Consider the following 19,613-nt stretch of genomic DNA (forward strand, 5'->3'; position numbering starts at 1 on the left):
TTTCTCTTTCTGCCAAGGACCACTTGTGCACTGATGTTGATGTTGGTCCCTCAGTCACAGGGCCTATTACTTTGGGCTATTCATCTGAGGCCAAGAGTGGCCTCCTCAGTTTAGCCCAGGATATAGTACACATATTATCATTTCTTAATATTGTCTTACCCTGAAAAGGGTGGAGTACTACTGGTTTAGAGCAGTGGTTCTCGATGTGTGGTCCCAATATACGGAGCATCAGCATCATCTGGGAACTCATCAGAAATGCAAATTCTCAGGCACTACCCCAGACTTACTGAATTAGAAACTCTAAGGGCAGAGCCCAGCACTCTGTGTTTTAACAAGCCCTCCAGGTGACCATGATGAGAACCCCTGTCTAGACAACAGGTTGAGAACACAAGTATACAGGACAGAGGTCTGTACTCCAGAGTTGAAAAGGCTGTGTTTGGTTTCTATCTTTCACTAACTGCAACCTGAGTCAATCACAACTTCTTCACATTCTTACTGCCCTAACTATATAATAGATAAAATAGACAAAACTTCACAAGGAGGTTTTGAAAATAAGTATATAAAAGCTCCTCAGTCCTCAGAGATAAGTCAACACAGCACTATCCATCCAAGGTAGTGATAATAATAATAATAACCTTCATCCTGTTTTTATCAAGCTCCTCCAACCTGCTATAGTCACAATGAATGTTAAGCCTGTTTTTCAAGGTTCTAGTCACTCCATACAATTTCGTTAATTAGCCATTTGATGAGCACACTTTTTGTTTCTCCAATCATTAACAAAAACTTTAAGCAGTACTAAGCCTAATATCATTTTTCTCGAAAAACTACCTTTTTCCCTCTCCTCTCTTTCTTTAAAATTCCTCTAAATTTATATAAGGAAAACTGACCTAAATATAATATAATATATTCAGGTAAATATATAAAATTTACTAAATCAATAAAAAGTTACTGGTTATCTTCCCTGCTTTCATTCTTCCACCACTTATTTTATTAAGAGTAGCATTCTTAACTCCCTTGAGACAAAACATGATTTTATCAGGATAATTTAAATATCTTTGCAGTTCCCCATGAATGTACTATGCCAGACACTGAATCGCAAGTTACATTGGCACCTTTTTATCTACTGAATTTATGCTGAAGGAAGGCATTGGCGGTTTAAAGTAGGTTAAAGAAAAAACCCTTTTCTCCAAGCAGGTCAAACCCATTGTGGTCTTCACATGTACAGTCCCCCAACTACAAACAGTAGTTCAGAAACATTGTTTTAGGGAAATAAATATTAATCCCCCAAAACTTGAACCTAATTTTAGTGATATCTGACCCCATTCTGTTTCCATTTATAGCCATCTGCCTCATTTTCAAGGCTTTTTTCTATATTGAGGGCATTCATAGGGACAAGCTATGGAGAACTCTCTCACAGACCAAATCAATATTGTACCAGTTATCCAATAAAACAACTGTCTAAAACCAAACCAAACCCCAAACAATGGAAATCTAAAGACTTACTTACCAATGACAGGGTTGCTATTTCTGTGAGCTGGTTTAGGGGGAGGGATAGGGGGCTGCTTGGCAGGGACTGTATGAGTGAGGCTCGGGGTAGCAGTAGTGTTAGTGCTGGCAGTAGAAGCAGGCAGAGTCCTGGGTGCTTGGGAAGGGGGGAAAGAGGAATTAACAGTTTTTGCTGGGTTCGTGGCAGCCGTGGTGGCAGCAGGTGCTGTGGTGATGGCAATGGTGGGCGTGGAGGAGAGTGGTCTTGCCGTGCTGCCAGAGGAAGTGGCATCCTTTGCTTGCCCTTCATTTGCTTCGTGAGAAGAGGACAAGTGTCTTTTAGGGGGAAGTAAAGGCTGTTTGGGTACATTCTCAGGAATGGACTCTGCTTCAGAATTAGGCTGGCTTCCAGTTGAGCCTGTGCAATAACAGATGTGATTTAAAAGGAAAGAGTTAAAGACAGACTGAAAAAGCTAACACACCCATAGCTTACGGTCAACTCCATCCATTATTTAATGTATAGATTGGTTTATGGACAAAGTTTCCCAAACTCAACATACTTAAGGTATATGATACTTTCTCAATCATGAGAGGCTTGTTATGGTAGTGATTCTTCATACAAGAGCCAGGCAAATGGACACAGAGTCCCTTGGGTGGAGGAGGAGGAATGTATAGCTTGAAAAAGTCCTACAGTTATCTGATATTTAACATCCTTTTCCGTCCTTGAGAATCACACATTTAGGTATTTTGTGAATACAAGAATGAGGGGAGAAATTCTACTTAAAGTGGCAACTAGGTGAGGAACTGCTAGAGAACAGAAGTCCCTCTGGATTTTATTTCTCCCCTGGCTCTTGTAAGCCCCTGAAGTAAATTAGAATGGCTGATCCATGGCTCTTAAACTAAAAAATTCAGAGTTAATTACCTAGTCGCTTCTTTGGATCCTCTTCTGGAATAGTCTTAAGACTTGCTATTCTTCTTGGTTCTTCCTCTCCTTGGACTGGACTAGAAGATCTGGCACTCCCTATGGGGGTGGTATGGCCATTCTTTAATGTGGCATGGCTCAACTTTCCTGGATCCTCACCACCTGCAAGGTCCAAAAGAAAGAGCAAACTGATGGACTGGTATGGTCACAGGGAGAAGAGTTGTCAATTTCTAACCTTTCTTATCCCCTTTATCCAACCCTCTTCCTGTTTTAGCTTATTATTTAGATCTAAATTATTTAGATTTTATAGTAGTAATGAAAATAAGTAATTCTTTTTCCAATAAACATTTGATTGTCTATTATGTGCCGGGTGCCTTGCTACATGAATAAGACAGATTTATTTCACACAAATAATTACAATGCTAAATGTTAAGAGCTATTATGAGTGAAGTGCTATGGTACAAATGAAGAAACAATTTTCTTGGGGGTGGGAATGGGTTGGAAAAGCTTCACAGAAAGTGGTAGCTAAACTGAAAGGAGGAGTAGGAGCCTGCCACTCGATGACAAGATGAGGAAAGACCATGTAGGAAGAAGAAATAGCAGGTATGAAGGTGTGAAATTATTCGACACGTTTGGGAACTGACAGTTAGTTTGTCCTGGCAGAAGAACAGATGCACATAAGAAAAAGTTAATAGGAACGGAAAGGCAAGCAAGAGCCAGGCTATGAAGGGTGCCAAGCACCATGTAAAAGAGCCTGGACTGAATCCTGTAGGAAACAGGAAGCCAAAGAATTAAAGTAGGAGAGAGATATGATCTGCTCTGTCTTTTAGAAAGTTAATTCTGAGAGCTGTGAGAAGGATGGATTAGGCAGTGATTGGAACAGGAAAACTAATAATGAGCAGAATGTAGGTGAGAAAGAGCAGAGGGTGCCTGAGGGCATCAGGAGTGGACAGCAAGGGGGAGAACTGATGACACATCAAAGGTAAAACACGGTACACAGGAAGAATCCCTATAAGCGAAACTGCAGGAATGATTACTAGGCTGCTGCAGGCTTTGGGATGACCACTCATCGCTATTAAACTTGTAGGCAAGATCCTTTTATGCAGGAATTAGACAAGTGTTCCCAGTTACTGAGGTTTCCTTTGGAGGAGAGAACTGAAACACTGAGGTTAGAGACTGAAAACTGTCTCACCTCCTAGTGTCATGGGAACTGGAACTATTTGCTCTCTAGTTACTCTCTTTGTTTTCCACAGGGAGACACTCTTCATTTTAGTGTCTCTTGAGTTAGTCCCTCGGGTTCTCACAGACCAGACTCCCTCACCCCAACCCACCACTTCCTACTAAGAGATTAGACAGCATCATTCTTCATACAGTCTCAGAAAGAGGTGGAGCTTGGGCTAAAAGTAGTAGAAGTCGAAGGCAAATGAGCACTGAATGAAAAATGTACTTCTAAAGTGAAAGTATTCTGACAACTATTTTTTAAATTTTAAAACAGAGGAAGGGGCAAGATGACAACAACTATGCAAATGATGTAAGTTACTGCTTATGTTAACATAGCGCACCTTTAACAAAAACAGGACTTTCTAGAACGTAAAGCAATGAATCATTTCAAAGCTCCTACTTTCTTTCTTTTTTTAAAAAAAATTATTTTATTTATTTATCTTTGGCAGCATTCGGTCTTCGTTGCTGTGCGCGGGCTTTCTCTAGTTGTGGTGAGCGGGGGCTATTCTTTGTTGCGGAGCTCAGGCTTCTCATTGCAGTGGCTTCTCCGGCTGTGAAGCACGGGCTCTAGGCACGCGGGCTTCAGTATTGGGGCACGCGGGCTCAGTAGTTGTGGCTCACGGGCTCTAGAGCGCAGGCTCAGTAGCTGTGGAGCATGGGCTTAGTTGCTCAGTGGCATGTGGAATCTTCCCCCGGACCAGGGCTCGAACCCATGTTCCCTGCATTGACAGGTGGATTCTTAACCACTGTGCCACCAGGGAAGTCCCAAACTTCTTATGCTTAATGCAAAGGGTTTGTGCTAAATGCTAACAGAACAGAATAGAATTAGAATCTGGCCTCAACATCTATGAGTGCCTCTCAACTCCCAACTCAGAAAATCCATTACATATTTTATAATATAGTCAAGTCAGAACCATAATCAAGCCAAAAGCCATCTCTGAGTATGAAAAGAACTGCAAGGTTCAAATACTGCTTTTAGCCTAAACTGGAGATCTGTAAGCCAGGCTGTGAGGCCCATCTCTTAGTTTCTTCTTTTTTTAAAAAAAATTATCTATCTATTTATTTATTTTTGGCTGTGTTGGGTCTTCGTTGCTGCACGCGGGCTTTCTCCAGTGTTGCTAGCGGGGGCTACTCTTGGTTGTGGCATGTGGGCTTCTCATTGCGATGGCTTCTCTTGTTGTGGGGCACGGGCTCTAGGCACGGGGGCTTCAGTAGCTGTGGCACGTGGGCTCAGTACTCTTGGCTTGTGGGCTCTAGAGTGCAGGCTCAGTAGCTGTGGCTCAAGGGCTTAGCTGCTCCGCAGCATGTGGGATCTTTCCCGGCCAGGGATCGAACCCATGTCCCCTGCATTGGCAGGCGGATTCTCAACCACTGTGCCGCCATGGAAGTCCTCTTAGTTTCTTCTTACAGAGTACAGTTTAGGTCAGTTCTCTGGTTGGGAGAGGGACATCTTGTCCAATGGCTACAATTCACTTAGCAATTGGACCTCTGAGCTTGCTTCTAAGCTGAAAACAACTTGGATCAAGAGCCAATAGGAAGCAGATGGCAAAAAAGACTGAATGAACAAGAAAGAAGTAATGTATGGGGTTTGGTGAGTGAGCAAGAAAGGTGAGAGGTAGGAGAGGGCATGGGGTGAGGAATGGCTATTATCAAAAAACAATGGCCAAAGGCGTTGCGACAGAGGCATTATAACTGTAGTTACCTGCTTAAACACCTAGAAGATTTTGTGTCCTATTATAAAAAACAAATAGACTCATGAAAATTCAGAAAATTTAGAAAAATATTAAGAAAAAAATCCCCTACATTCCCATTCCAACATCCAGAAATAACCAATGCTAATAATATTTTAATATTTTTCCTTCAAGCTTGTTTTTTCTACTTAAGCTTTTATATAGTTGAGACAATAAATACATAATTTAATTAAATTTTGCAAATAAGCAATACATTCAAATGGTTCAAAACCTAAAGAGTATAGTATTTCATTGGTTTGGTTCCTTTCTTCCACCAACCAAAGGATATACATATATATATATATATATATATATATATATAGTGTGTGTGTGTGTGTGTTTGTGTGTGGTACGCGGGCCTCTCACTGTTGTGGCCTCTCCCGTTGCGGAGCGCAGGCTCAGTAGTTGTGGCTCACGGGCCCAGCTCCGCGGCATGTGGGATCCTCCTGAAAGGGAGCACGAACCCGTGTCCCCTGCATCGGCAGGCGGATTCTCAACCACTGTGCCACCAGGGAAGCCCAGAAAGCCAAGTTTTAAAAATATATCCTGGGCTTCCCTGGTGGCACAGTGGTTGAGAATCCGCCTGCCGATGCAGGGGATACGGCTTCGTGCCCCGGTCCGGGAAGATCCCACATGCCGCGGAGCGGCTGGGCCCGTGAGCCATGGCCGCCGAGCCTGCGCGTCCGGAGCCTGTGCTCCACAACGGGAGAGGCCACAACAGTGAGAGGCCCGCGTACCACAAAAACAAAAACAAAAACAAACTTGGCTTTCATATTTTGTCTCACGCTAAGTAACACTAATGAAGAGAAAGGAAATGCAACCAATGTACTACAGACTTACTCTTCTGATAAGCTGTTCCATAAAAGTCACACATTAGAGAAAGTCCTGACATTATTAAACCAGCAGTGAGTGTTGAAATACCAAAACATGATCTTTATGACAGACAAACAAGAAAGATTAGGGCAGCAATATGGGCCTGGAGACAAATTTGGTATTAAAAAAAAAAAAGGAAATGACACAGTACTGCAGCTAGCACAAAGCTGAGGATGTACAAAGAGACAGAATGGGGCTTCCCTGGTGGCGCAGTGGTTGAGAGTCCGCCTGCCGATGCAGGGGACACGGGTTCGTGTCCCGTTCCGGGAAGATCCCACATGCCGCGGAGCGGCTGGGCCCGTCAGCCATGGCCGCTGAGCCTGCGCGTCCGGAGCCTGTGCTCCGCAGCGGGAGAGGCCACAACAGTGAGAGGCCCGCGTACCGCAAAAAAAAAAAAAAAAAAAAAAAGAGACAGAATGGTTGTCCTAAGCATCCTTCACGAACCACTCAACTGCAGTTCCAGAGTTAAAGACCGCAGCCAGATAAGGTAGGTACTTGGAAGGGTGAAGAAGGATTTTTTTATTCCTCAGCTAGAAAATGGACTTTAATACAGAAAATTAGGCAGCAAATATTGGAAGGGGTTTACCTCCTAAGCTGAGATTCCTTAAAGAAAAAAATCAATTATTTTCATTTATGTTTTAATATTTTTTTCTTCATTAGATATTTTCATTCCCACAAAAAATATATGCCCATTTATATGCAATAAAGGGGTGGGGCAGTGGGAGGTACAAACTACTGGGTGTAAGATAGGCTCAAGGGTGTATTGTACAACACGGGGAATATAGCCAATATTCTGTAATAACTGTAAATAGAAAGTAAACTTTAAAAATTGTACAAAATATGCCTTCTTAAAATAAATCAGGGGCTTCCCCGGTGGCGCAGTGGTTGAGAGTCTGCCTGCCGATGCAGGGGACACGGGTTCGTGCCCCGGTCCGGGAGGATCCCACATGCCGCAGAGCAGCTGGGCTCGTGAGCCATGGCCGCTGAGCCTGTGCATCCGGAGCCTGTGCTCCTCAACGGGAGACGCCACAACAGTGAGAGGCCCGCGTACCGCAAAAAAAAAAAAAAAAAAAAAAAATCAATCAACCAAATATATATGGTATGCCACTGAATTCCATAGAAGTATCTTATTATTATTTAGTATTTTTTCATTGTCAAGTTTAATACCAGTAGAGAAAAATGTACAAAATAGAAATGTAAATTTCAAAGACATATTACAAGGAAAGCACCTGTGTGATCATCATGGACATTAGGAAATAAAATGTTTTCAGAGCTCTGAAGCCTCTCTCTCCCTAGTAACATCCCTTTCCTTCCCCCACAAAGCAATCAATCACTCTCCTAACTCTTATGATAATCCTTGCTTTGTGTTATTATAGTTTAACCACATAAGCATGCATCTCCAAACAGTTTTTCCTTTTTCTTTTTTTTTTCTGTTTTGAAGGCATTTATTTCAACAGTTCATTCACTAAACCCCCCTGAGCTTTAGTCCAAAAAGTTAGTTTCCATTTTCTTTTGATAATCAGGAGAATCAACCCACTTTTCTAAACAATCCTTTTTTTAGATCATTTACTGGGAGAAAGCATCTTTTAAAAGCATGTTTGCAGTGAATTTGTAAGCAAAAATTAGTAAAAGGGCAAGAAGAACTTTTCATTCCTCAGCTCAATCTCAACTCAAGTTCCACTTTTAATTATTTCCTATCTTGTAAGAGTCATTGCTGCCATTAGGCCTTTCTTTGTGAGGTGGCCAGTTTTCTCCTTAACACAGTTCACTAAACTCATTTTTTTTTTTCTGAACACTGTTTTTTCTTCACACTTATAGAAATGATGCAAAATATATTCTTTCATGACTGACTTCAATCGCTCAGTATTACTTATGACATTCATATTAAAGCATGGAGGTGTAGTTTGTTTGCACTGCTGTATAATATTTCATTTTATCAATGTGTCACAAATTATGTATATATTTTACTATTGATGGACATTTGGGTTGTTTCCAGTTTTGCTCTACTGTTAATAAATATTGCTTCTATGCCTGATACACACGTATACATATTTGTGTTGGGTATATACCAAAGACTGCACATAGGTTTACATATCTCCAGCTTTCATAGATTATGTTAAACTTTTTTTCAAGGTGATTCTTCCACTTTAACACTCCCACCAATAGGTGTATGTGAATTCCACTTATTTCATACCCTCATCAACTGTCGTTCTTGGTCATCTGATTAATTTTAGGTTTTCTAGTTTATACGTAGAGCTCTTTTATTTTGGTTTTAATTTGTATCCCTTAATTACTAATGAAGTAAAAAGCCCAGCTTTTTGTTTATTGGGCATTTGTATCTACTCTTCAGTGAACTGTCTGTTCAATGCTTTTGCAGACTTTTCTACCGCATTGCCTTTTTCTTTTCTAACAGAAGTTATAAAAATATATATTCTAGATGCATGAACAGTTTTTTAAAGCCCCCTTCCCTCTCAACAACAGCAATAATAAAGAAAGAAAATTCAAATACTTTGTCAGAACCAAAGACCAAGTGTACAGAGACAGTCATTTGCTATTTGCAAACTCACCCTGTTCAGAGTCTTCCAACAGAAACCCTCTTTTAACCAGCTCTTCTCTCGGTTTTCGCATAGATATTTTTCGCTCTAAAACTAACATTAAATTGGAAAACAACACTCAGAAATGTGGCAGATAAAATTCACCTCCTTAGGTAAAAGAATGAAGTGATTCAATTTTCTATTCTTAGGAAAGAAAAGAACACAAAAACTAACTTTGAATTTAAAAATAATTTCATTCACAACCTGTGCTATTGGGAAAATATCATTTCCAAAAAGGACTATCCTTTCATAAGTTTAGCTTTTCCTTTTTTTTAAATTTTGGCCTGCCACCCCATGCCCTTGGCAATGAGAGCGAGGAGTCCTAGCCCACTGGACCGCCAGAGAATTCCCTCCTTTTTAAATGGAAATTGCAATAGTAAGATATTTATGGATGAACTTCTTCTGGGAGGAAGTGGCCAGAATAGAAGAAAAGAGGCATCTTATATCTGCTGTAGTTCAAGAGCTCCATTCACCACTCAATTGATAAACATGAACCCTATCAAAATACCAACCTAGGAATGAGGATATAGTATATATGGCTTAGTGAGTGACCACTTGTTTTTTTAATTAAAAGACTCAATTCCCTTTTCAAACAGGGGGTTATAGAAACTTGGGAAGAGAATGAAAAAGTTAGGTATTTCCAATGGGGAACTCGAACTCAGAACATATATTTAAATCTTAACATCTCACCTTCTGATGTCTCTTTGAATTTATCGCTTTTTTTTTTCCGCCATTTCCAGGGCTTGAAGATCTTGCCAAAGCCTGAGAACTTGCTCTTCCTTTTGGTAGGAGGTGTTGTATCTCCTGCTTCCACACTGTCCATGACCATGCCTGGGTCTGCAGTGGGCTGACCTGCTTCTTCTGTTGCATGGTGAGAGGGAGAAAGGGAAGAGAACAGCCAATTTATTATTTCAGCACAATCTTGAAAATGTCCCTTCCCCTCTCTTCCTGTGGTAGTTGGAAAGGATCAAAGCAATGATAAAATAATCATGCAGACAGACTCCTTGACATCACATGGACACCAAACATCAAAATCCATAACAGATAATTTACTAAGGAGGAAAAGGAACCAAACGGAGCTGACATAATTTTAGGACAAAAATTCAATGAGATGATCATAACCAGCTCAAATCTCTTAAAAGCACACACACGCACAAATGTGGATATCTTCCCAATGTGCATGAGATCTTGCCCCAATGTAGGCTACTGCTGTTGCTATGCTCATCCTCCTGGCATGGGGGAAGGCCTGTCCCAGCTAACACCACTATCTCTTGTGTCACTGAAGCAGAGAATTCTACCATCAGTGAGTGAGTCATTATTCTCTGTTAAACACTGCCCTCTCCCTGCCCTCCTTTTTCAGTTTATAAATAGTTCGGGGAGGGGGGTAACACTTAAGTAATAACACCTTACTTGTATATGTTATCAGATTATTTTCTCTCTTCGCAAAAAAGACCTTAGGTAGTTGCAGAGTATTGGAAGGGGCTTGGGGTGGGGGTGGGGTGGGGCAGGGGTATTAGAAAGTGCTTCAAAATAAAGGAAAACTTTTTTGAAAGTAGAGATGAGATTTCAGTTTGCTTATTACAATATTGCTTTAGGGACAATCCTGATTCTAAAGATTTGACAAGAAACATAACTGACATGATAAATGTGCAGGATTGAAATGAAAGGCCACGAGTCCCTCATAATGACCATACATGCAGGGTTTAGTGAGTGAGCTTTAGTGGCAGAGAAAGGAGCAGCCAAGACTGGGCCAAGAATAATAAAAAAAAGCAGGAAGGCAACAAAAAAAGCAGGAAGGCAACACAATACAACTTTGCACTCCACCTACTGTCCCAGCGTTCTTTGGAGAAGTCTAGAGGAGAAGAAAAAAAGAGTCATGTGGAATAACAATCCTGGAATTAAATTGGGACCTTTACTTTACAGAAATACATCAAGGACCACATACTGTATAATCACATGTAATAAGTTAACATGTTTATTGTAAACAATTTCATATTTGAAGCAAATAATGCATTTGGAGGTGGTGGGGACAAAGGGGCATAATATATACACTAAAAAAAATCTCTTTTAATTCAACAGATATTTTTTCATAAGAGAAAATACACAATCAACAAGCATTAACTTTTTTAAAGAAACACTTGACAAATTCAATCTTTTTTCAGTTGATAAATGCTGAGTCTAGGGAAGTCCGTTGATAAAGGTAAGATTTACACAACAGTAATTATCAGAGCAACTGCAGCAATGGCTGCTGATGCATTACTTTGCTATGCCTAAGATGACACAGGCAAAATAGGGGGTCTGGTTCCTGAAGTGCAACAGATGAAGATAACAGGACAGTGACTCTTTTCTTTACTTGAGGGCATCTTGGGTCTCAACTACTTTAATTCTTTACATGAAATGCAATAGATCATGGTTATAACATTGGATCATATTTTTTAAAGTTTGGTTGCTAGAGATGTAGAATAACTCCTGTCCTAACAATTTCCCCTCAGTGGTACCCTGGGATGGACCGCCAAGAGTGGCACTAGAGTGAACACATGGTACTGTTTTTAAAAGTGAGTGCTTTTTTTTTTTTTTTTTTTTTTTTTTTGCGGTATACGGGCCTCTCACTGTTGTGGCCTCTCCTGTTGCGGAGCACAGGCTCCGGACGCGCAGGCTCAGCGGCCATGGATCACGGGCCCAGCCGCTCCACAGCATGTGGGATTTTCCCAGACCACGGCACGAACCCGTGTCCCCTGCATCGGCAGGCGGACTCTCAACCACTGCGCCACCAGGGAAGCCCGAGAACGAGTGCTTTAACTAAGACAGTATTCTACCAATTATGGAATGTCAATGAGACCTGGACACATTTCAGAGCATTCATGATATCATAACATTGATATTTAACATATGTTAATGGTAACAGTTTCAGAAATGGAGGTAAGTATCATAAGCTGTTCATTCTCAAATAGTAGCCTTCCTTACAGAGACAAGGAAGGACTGAAACTTTAAATCTCTTGCTAACCCACCCACTCAGTGAAATTCACTGAGTTCCAAAAGACACACAGGAAAATGCCTGTTTGGTTAAAAGTAATAGGGAAGATAATATAAAAAAACAAAACCCAAACCCAAACAAACAAAACCCCAAACTAACAGTATGAAAGTAAAGGTTATTAAGTGCTATGTGATGCTTTTACAAAGAAAAATAGCCAAAAACTTTAGGAATGTTAGGTGGTAACATATTCACAGAAAAGTTCCTGTCTGTAAAGTCCTAAAATGAAATATATCCAATCTAGCCTGCTTCCACTATCTTCTTGGATATCTAATCACCTTCTAAAGTAGGATTCAGTTCAACCCTTTTAGTTATGCATTATACTGAACAACATATTTATGTGTCCTCTTTCTCTTATACATTCAAAACAAGAAAATCATGATATTCTTTCAAACATATATATATATATTTTTTGTGGTACATGGGCCTCTCACTGCTGTGGCCTCTCCCGTTGCGGAGCACAGGTTCCGGATGCGCAGGCTCAGCGGCCATGGCTCACGGGTCCAGCCGCTCCGCGGCATGTGAGATCTTCCTGGACCAGGGCACGAACCTGTGTCCCCTGCATTTGCAGGCGGACTCCCAACCACTGCGCCACCAGGGAAGCCCCCTTTTTCAAACATATTTATGCCTGTTAGCATATGAACTCAAAATAAGTTCAGTTTATATTAAGTCACAGTGTGTGTGGAAAATACCAACAGCTTACAATAAAAATGAATGCATCTGCCATCAAGGCACTGAATACAAAAAGCAAAGAGAGCAGTACTTTTTTTCTTTGACGCTTTATGAAAATATGTGTAATCTTCATGTCCATAAAACTTTTAGAAACTGGTATGCCTCCTGCATCAGGCAGTGACGTTCAGCCACACCAAGTCCTGACCCAGTTATCATCCCAAATTCATTCATTCATATTCTTATATTCTCACATTCTCCTTTCCTTCCCCTTCTCCCCTCCACACTTTCATGACAAACAGAACATTATTTCCGTGACACCCAAATCTGTTCCAAATACTTGGAATCAGCCCATTTGCCTTTTCAAAACACAGAATCTCCAGGAGCTGGGACCTAAAAATCTGTTTTTTAAAAATTTCCCATGCAATTCTTTTGATTAGTCAGCTTGTTAAATGCAATTCCAGATTACTATCTGGAAAACTTTTGCATGTTAAAAGAGACAGAGGCAGACATTCTCTGCACATAACCTAATTCTTCCTTCTTCCCTCCCTCCCTCCCTCCCTCCCTTCCTTCCTTTCTGGCTGTGTTGGGTCTTTGTTGCTATGTGCGGGCTTTCTCTAGTTGCAGCAAGTGGGGGCTACTCTTCATTGCAGTGCACGGGCTTCTCATTGCGGTGGCTTCTCTTGTTGTGGAGCATGGGCTCTAAGCATGTGGGCTTCATAGTTGCAGCATGTGGGTTCAGTAGCTGCGGCATGCAGGTCGCTTCAGTAGCTGTGGTGCACGGGCTTTGTTGCTCCGTGGTATGTGGGATCTTCCCAGACCCGGGATCAAACCTGTATCCCCTGCATTGGCAGGCGGATTCTTAACTACTGTGCCACCAGGGAAGTCTCTATTTATTTATTTTTTGATGTGAACCATTTTTGAAGTCTTTAATGAATTTGTTACAATATGGCTTCTGTTTTACGTTTTGGTTTTTTGGCCACGAGGCATGTGGGATCTTAGCTCCCTGACCAGGGATGGAATATGTACCCCATGCATTGAAAGGCAAAGTCTCAACCACTGGACTGCCAGGGAAGTTCCTATTATTTTTCTTAAAAATATTTATTTATTTATTTATATGGCTATGTTGGGTCTTAGTTGCGGCATGTGGGATCTTTGTTGCGGCATGTGGGATCTTTTGTTGCGGCGCGGGGGCTAGCTCTAGCTGTGGCGTGTGGGCTCTACAGCATGCAGGCTTAGTTGCCCTGCGGCATGTGGGATCTTTGTTCCCCAACCAGGGACTGAACCCATGTCCATTGCATTGGAATGCAGGTTCTTAAACACCGGATCACCAGGGAAGTCCCTAACTAGGTATTATTTAGAACTAGAATAGGGGCCAGGGCCATGCACATATTTTTTCAAATATAGGTTAAAAATAGAGTAGGAAGCTACATGCACTGCATTACCTAAACTATAATATACATTAAAAAGGAGAATGGGATATTCACAGAAAGTTAGACAAAACAAAAAGGCAGAGGACTTTGTACCAGATGACGGAACAACATAAAACCCCAGAAAAACAACTAAATGAAGTGGAGATAGGCAACTTTCCAGAAAAAGAACTCAGAATAATGATAGTGAAGATGATCCAGGACCTTGGATAAAGAATGGAGGCAAAGATCGAGAAGATGCAAGAAATGTTTAACAAAGACCTGGAAGAATTAAAGAACAAACACCTAGAAAATTAAGGAACAAACAATCAGAGATGAACAATACAATAACTGAAATGAAAAATACACTAGAAGGAATCAATAGCAGAATAACTGAGGCAGAAGAACGGATAAGTGACCTGGAAGGCAGAATGGTGGAATTCACTGCTGTGGAACAGAATAAAGAAAAAAGAATGAAAAGAAATGAAGACAGCCTAAGAAAACTCTGGGACAATATTAAACAACAACATTCACATTATAGGTGTCCCAGAAGGAGATGAGAGAAAGGACCTGAGAAAATATGTGAAGAGATTATAGTCGAAAACTTCCCTAACATGGGAAAGGAAATAGCCACCCAAGTCCAGGAAGCACAGAGTCCAGGCAGGATAAAACCAAGGAGAAACACGCCAAAACACATAGTAATCAAATTGACAAAAATTAAAGCCAAAGAAAAATTATTAAAAGCAGCAAGGGTAAAATGACAAATAACATACAAGGGAACTCCCATAAGGTTAAGAGTTGATTTCTCAGCAGAAATTCTATAAGCCAGAAGAGAGTGGTATGATATATTTAAAGTGATGAAAGTTAAGAACCTACAACCAAGATTACTCTACCTGGCAAGGATATCATTCAGATTCGACAGAGAAATCAAAAGTTTTACAGACAAGCAAAACGTAAGAGAATTCAGCACCACCAAACCAGCTCTACAACAAATGCTAAAGGAACTTCTCTAAGTGGGAAACACAAGAGTAGCAAAGGACCTACAAAAACAAACCCATAACATTAAGAAAATGGTAAAGGGAACATACATATCGATAATTACCTTAAACATGAATGGATTAAATGCTAAACCAAGACATGGGCTCGCTGAATGGATACAGAAACAAGACCCATATATATGCTGTCTGCAAGAGACCCACTTCCAATCTAGGGACACATACAGACTGAAAGTGAGGGGATGGAAAAAGATATTCCATGCAAATGGAAATCAAAAGAAAGCTGGAGTAGCAATACTCATATCAGATAAAATAGACTCTAAAATAAAGAATGTTACAAGAGACAAGGAAGGACACAACATAATGACCACGGGATCAATCCAAGAGGAAGATATAATAATTATAAATATATATGCACCCAACATAGGAGCAACTCAATACACAAGGCAACTGATAACAGCTAGAAAAGAGGAAATCGACAGTAACACAATAATAGTGGGGGACTTTAACACTTCACTTACACCAATGGACAGATCATCCAGACAGAAAATTAATAAGAAAACACAAGTCTTAAATGACACCACAGACCAGATAGATTTAATTGGTATTTATAGGACATTCCACCCCAAAACAGCAGATTACATTTTCTTCTCAAGTGCACACAGAATAATGTTCTCCAGGACAGATCGCATCTTGGGTCACAAATCAAGCCTTGGTAAATTTAAGAAAACTGAAATCATATCAAGCATCTTTTCTGACTGCAATGCTAAGAGATCAGAAATCAATTACAGGGAAAAAAACGTAAAAAACACAAACACATGGAGGCTAAACAATACGTTACTAGATAATCAAGAGATCACTGAAGAAATAAAAAAATATCTAGAGACAAATTACAATGAAAACACGATGATCCAAAACCTATGGGATGCAGCAAAAGCGGTTCTAAGAGGGAAGTTTATAGCAATACAAGCCTACCTAAAGAAACAAGAAAACTCTCAAATAAACAATCTAACCTTATACCTAAAGGAACTAGAGATAGAAGAACAAACAAAACCCAAAGTTAGTAGAAGTTAAGAAATCATAAAGATCAAAGCAGAAATAAATGAAATAGAAACAAAGAAAACAATATAGCAAAGTGAATAATACTAAAAGCTGGTTCTTTGAGAAGATAAACAAAATTGATAAACCTTTAGCCAGACTCAACAAGAAAAACAGGGATACGACTCAAATCAATAAAATTAGAAATGAAAAAGGAGAAGTTACAATGGACACTTCAGAAACACAAAGTATCCTAAGAGACTACTACAAACAACTCTATGCCAATAAAATGGACAACCTGGAAGAAATGGACAAATTCTTAGAAAGGTATAACCTTCCAAGACTGAACCAGGAAGAAATAGAAAATATGAACAGACCAATCACAAGTAATGAAATTGAAACTGCGATTAAAAATCTTCCAACAAACAAAAGTCCAGGATCAGATGGCTTCACAGGTGAATTCTACCAAACATTTAGAGAAGAGTTAACACCCACCCTTCTCAAAGTCTTCTAAAAAATTTCAGAGGAAGGAACACTCCCAAATTCATTCTATGAGGCCACCATCACCCTGATACCAAAACCAGACAAAAGATACTACAAAAAAAGAAAATTATAGACCAATATCACTGATGAATATAGATGCAAAAATCCTCAACAAAATACTAGCAAACAGAATCCAAAAACACATTAAAAGGATCATACACCATGATCAAGTGGGATTTATCCCAGGGATTCTTCGATATATGCAAATCAATCAATGTGATACACCATATTAACAAATTGAAGAAGAAAAACCATATGATCATCTCAATAGATACAGAAAAAGCTTTTGACAAAATTCAACTCCCATTTATGATAAAAACTCTCCAGAGAGTGCGCAGAGGGAACCTACCTCAACATAATAAAGGCCATATACGACAAATCCACAGCAAACATCATTCACGATGGTGAAAAACTGAAAGCATTTCCTCTAAGATCAGGAACAAGACAAGGATGTCCACTCTCACCACTATTATTCAACATAGTTTTGGAAGTCCTAGCCATGGCAATCAGAGAAGAAAAAGAAATGAAAGGAATACAAATTGGAAAAGAAGAAGTCAAACTGTCACTGTTTGCAGATGACATGATACTATACATAGAGAATCCTAAAGATGCCACCAGAAAACTACTAGAGCTAATCAATGAATTTGTAAAGTTGCAGGATACAAAATTAATGCACGGAAATCTCTTGCATTCCTATACACTAACAACGAAAGATCAGAAAGAAAAATTAAGGAAACAATCCCATTCACCATTGCAACAAAATGAATAAAATACCTAGGAATAAACCTACTTAAGGAGGTAAAAGACCTGTACTCAGAAAACTATAAGACACTGATGAAAGAAATCAAAGATGACACAAACAGATGGAGAGATATACCGTGTTCTTGGATTGAAGAATCAATACTGTGAAAATGATTACATTACCCAAAGCTATCTAAAGATTCAATGCAACCCCTATCAAATTACCAGTGCATTTTTTACAGAACTAGAACAAAAAATCTTAAAATTTGTATGGTGACACAAAAGACCCTGAATAGCCAAAGCAGTCTTGAGGGAAAACAATGGAGCTGGAGGAATCAGACTCCCTGACTTCAGACTATACTACAAAGCTACAGTAATCAAGACAATATGGTACTGGCACAAAAACAGAAATATAGATCAAAGGAACAGGATAGAAAGCCCAGAGATAAACCCACACACCTATGGCCAACTAATCGATGACAAAGGAGGCAAGGATATACAATGGAGAAAAGACAATCTCTTCAATAAGTGGTGCTGGGAAAACTGGACAGCTACATGTAAAAGAATGAAATTAGAACACTCCCTAACACCACACGCAAAAATAAGCTCAAAATGGGTTAGAGAGCTAAACGTAAGACTGGACATTATAAAACTCTTAGAGGAAAACATAGGAAGAACACTCTTTGACATAAATCACAGCAAGGTCTTTTTTGATCCACCTCCTAGAGTTATGGAAATAGAAACAAAAATAAACAAATGGGACCTAATGAAACTTAAAATCTTTTGCAAAGGAAAGGAAACTACAAACAAGACGAAAAGACAACCCTCAGAATGGGAGAAAATATTTGCAAACCAATCAACGGACAAAGGATTAATCTCCAAAATATATAAACAGCTCATGCAGCTTGATATTAAAAAAAAAACAACCCAATCAAAAAATGGGCAGAAGATCTAAATAGACATTTCTCCAAAGATGACATACAGATGGCCAAGAAGCACATGAAAAGCTGCTCAACATTACTAATTATTAGAGAACTGCAAATCAAAACTACAATGAGGTATCACCTCACACCAGTTAGAATGGGCATCATAAGAAAATCTACAAACAGTAAATACTGGAGAGGGTGTGCAGAAAAGGGAATCCTCCTGCACTGTTGGTTGGAATGTAAAGTGATACAGCCACTATGGAGAACAGTATGGAAGTTCCTTAAAAAACTAAAAATAGAATTACCATATGACCCAGCAATCCAACTACTGGGCATATACCCTGAGAAAACCATAATTCAAAAAGACACATGCACCCCATTGTTCACTGCAGCACTTATTTCCAACAGCCAGTTCATGGAAGCAATGTAAATGCCCATAGACAGATGAATGGATAAAGAAGATGTGGTACATATATACAATGGAATATTACTCAGACATAAAAAGGAACGAAACTGGGTCATTTGTAGATACGTGGATGGATCTAGAGACTGTCATATAGAGTGAAGTAAGTCAGAAAAACAAATATCGTATATTAACGCATATATGTGGAACCTAGAAAAATGGTACAGATGAACCGGTTTCCAGGGCAGAAAAAGAGATACAAATGTAGAGAACAAACGTATGGACACCAAGGGGGGAAAGTGTTGGGCAGGGGGGAGGGGTGTTGGTGGTGGGATGAATTGGGAGATTGGGATTGACATATATACACTAATATGTATGAAATAGATAACTAATAAGAACCTGCTGTATAAACAAATAAATAAAATAAAATTCAAAAATTCAAAAAAAAAAGGAGAATGGAAAGAACTAAACAAAAATGTAAATATAATTTGATGATAGGACTACAGGATATCTGTGCTTCTTCTAGCTTCTTATATTTTGTGTGTTTTTATTTTACAGTGAACATGTATGGCTTTTATAATTAGAATAAAAACAAATTTACTTTGAAAGTGGGAGCTTTCAAATCATGACAGTTAATAGAGTCCAGAATATATATAAATACACAAAACAAAACAATTCTTTCTATACATTAGGTTCCTATAGAAATGAATTATTTCCCAGCTTCTCTGTTGGCACAGTGGTTAAGAATCCACCTGCCAATGCAGGGGACATGGGTTCAAGCCCTGGTCCAGGAAGATCCCACATGCCACGGAGCGACTAAGCCCGTGTGCCACAACTACTAAGCCTGCGCTCTAGAGCACACGAGGCACAGCTACTGAGTCCGCATGCCACAACTACTGAAACCCGCGTGCCTAGAGCCCGTGTTCCGCAACAAGACAAGCCACCGCAGTGAGATGCCCACGCACTGCAACACAGAGTAGTCCCTGCTCGCCACAACTAGAGAAATCCCACGTGGAGCAACGAAGACCCATTG

At 39.9% G+C, this 19,613-nt stretch overlaps 1 protein-coding gene across 14 annotated transcripts in view; it reads right to left on the reverse strand.

The window, feature by feature from the left end:
- PHACTR4 (phosphatase and actin regulator 4) overlaps positions 1-19,613 on the reverse strand; it is a 120,826-nt gene that overhangs the window by 20,216 nt on the left and 80,997 nt on the right. For 6 of the 14 annotated variants that reach the window (XR_010836623.1, XM_059036121.2, XM_067013701.1 and 3 more), the window contains 5 exons: positions 10,650-10,677; positions 9,516-9,686; positions 8,799-8,879; positions 2,408-2,569; positions 1,508-1,903 (listed from right to left, as the gene is read on the reverse strand). Coding sequence is in view for 12 of the 14 variants with exons in the window: in XM_059036054.2 (XP_058892037.1) it covers positions 1,508-1,903; positions 2,408-2,569; positions 8,799-8,879; positions 9,516-9,686; positions 10,650-10,677 (838 nt within the window). In the remaining 2 variants the exon portion in view is untranslated. The remainder of the gene's footprint in view (positions 1-1,507; positions 1,904-2,407; positions 2,570-8,798; positions 8,880-9,515; positions 9,687-10,649; positions 10,678-19,613) is intronic. The other 8 variants (XR_010836622.1, XM_067013677.1, XM_059036083.2 and 5 more) reach the window with 2 other exon arrangements.

Source organism: Kogia breviceps, chromosome 1 (genome assembly GCF_026419965.1).
Source record: "Kogia breviceps isolate mKogBre1 chromosome 1, mKogBre1 haplotype 1, whole genome shotgun sequence".
In the NCBI taxonomy this organism is placed as follows: Eukaryota; Metazoa; Chordata; class Mammalia; order Artiodactyla; family Physeteridae; genus Kogia; species Kogia breviceps.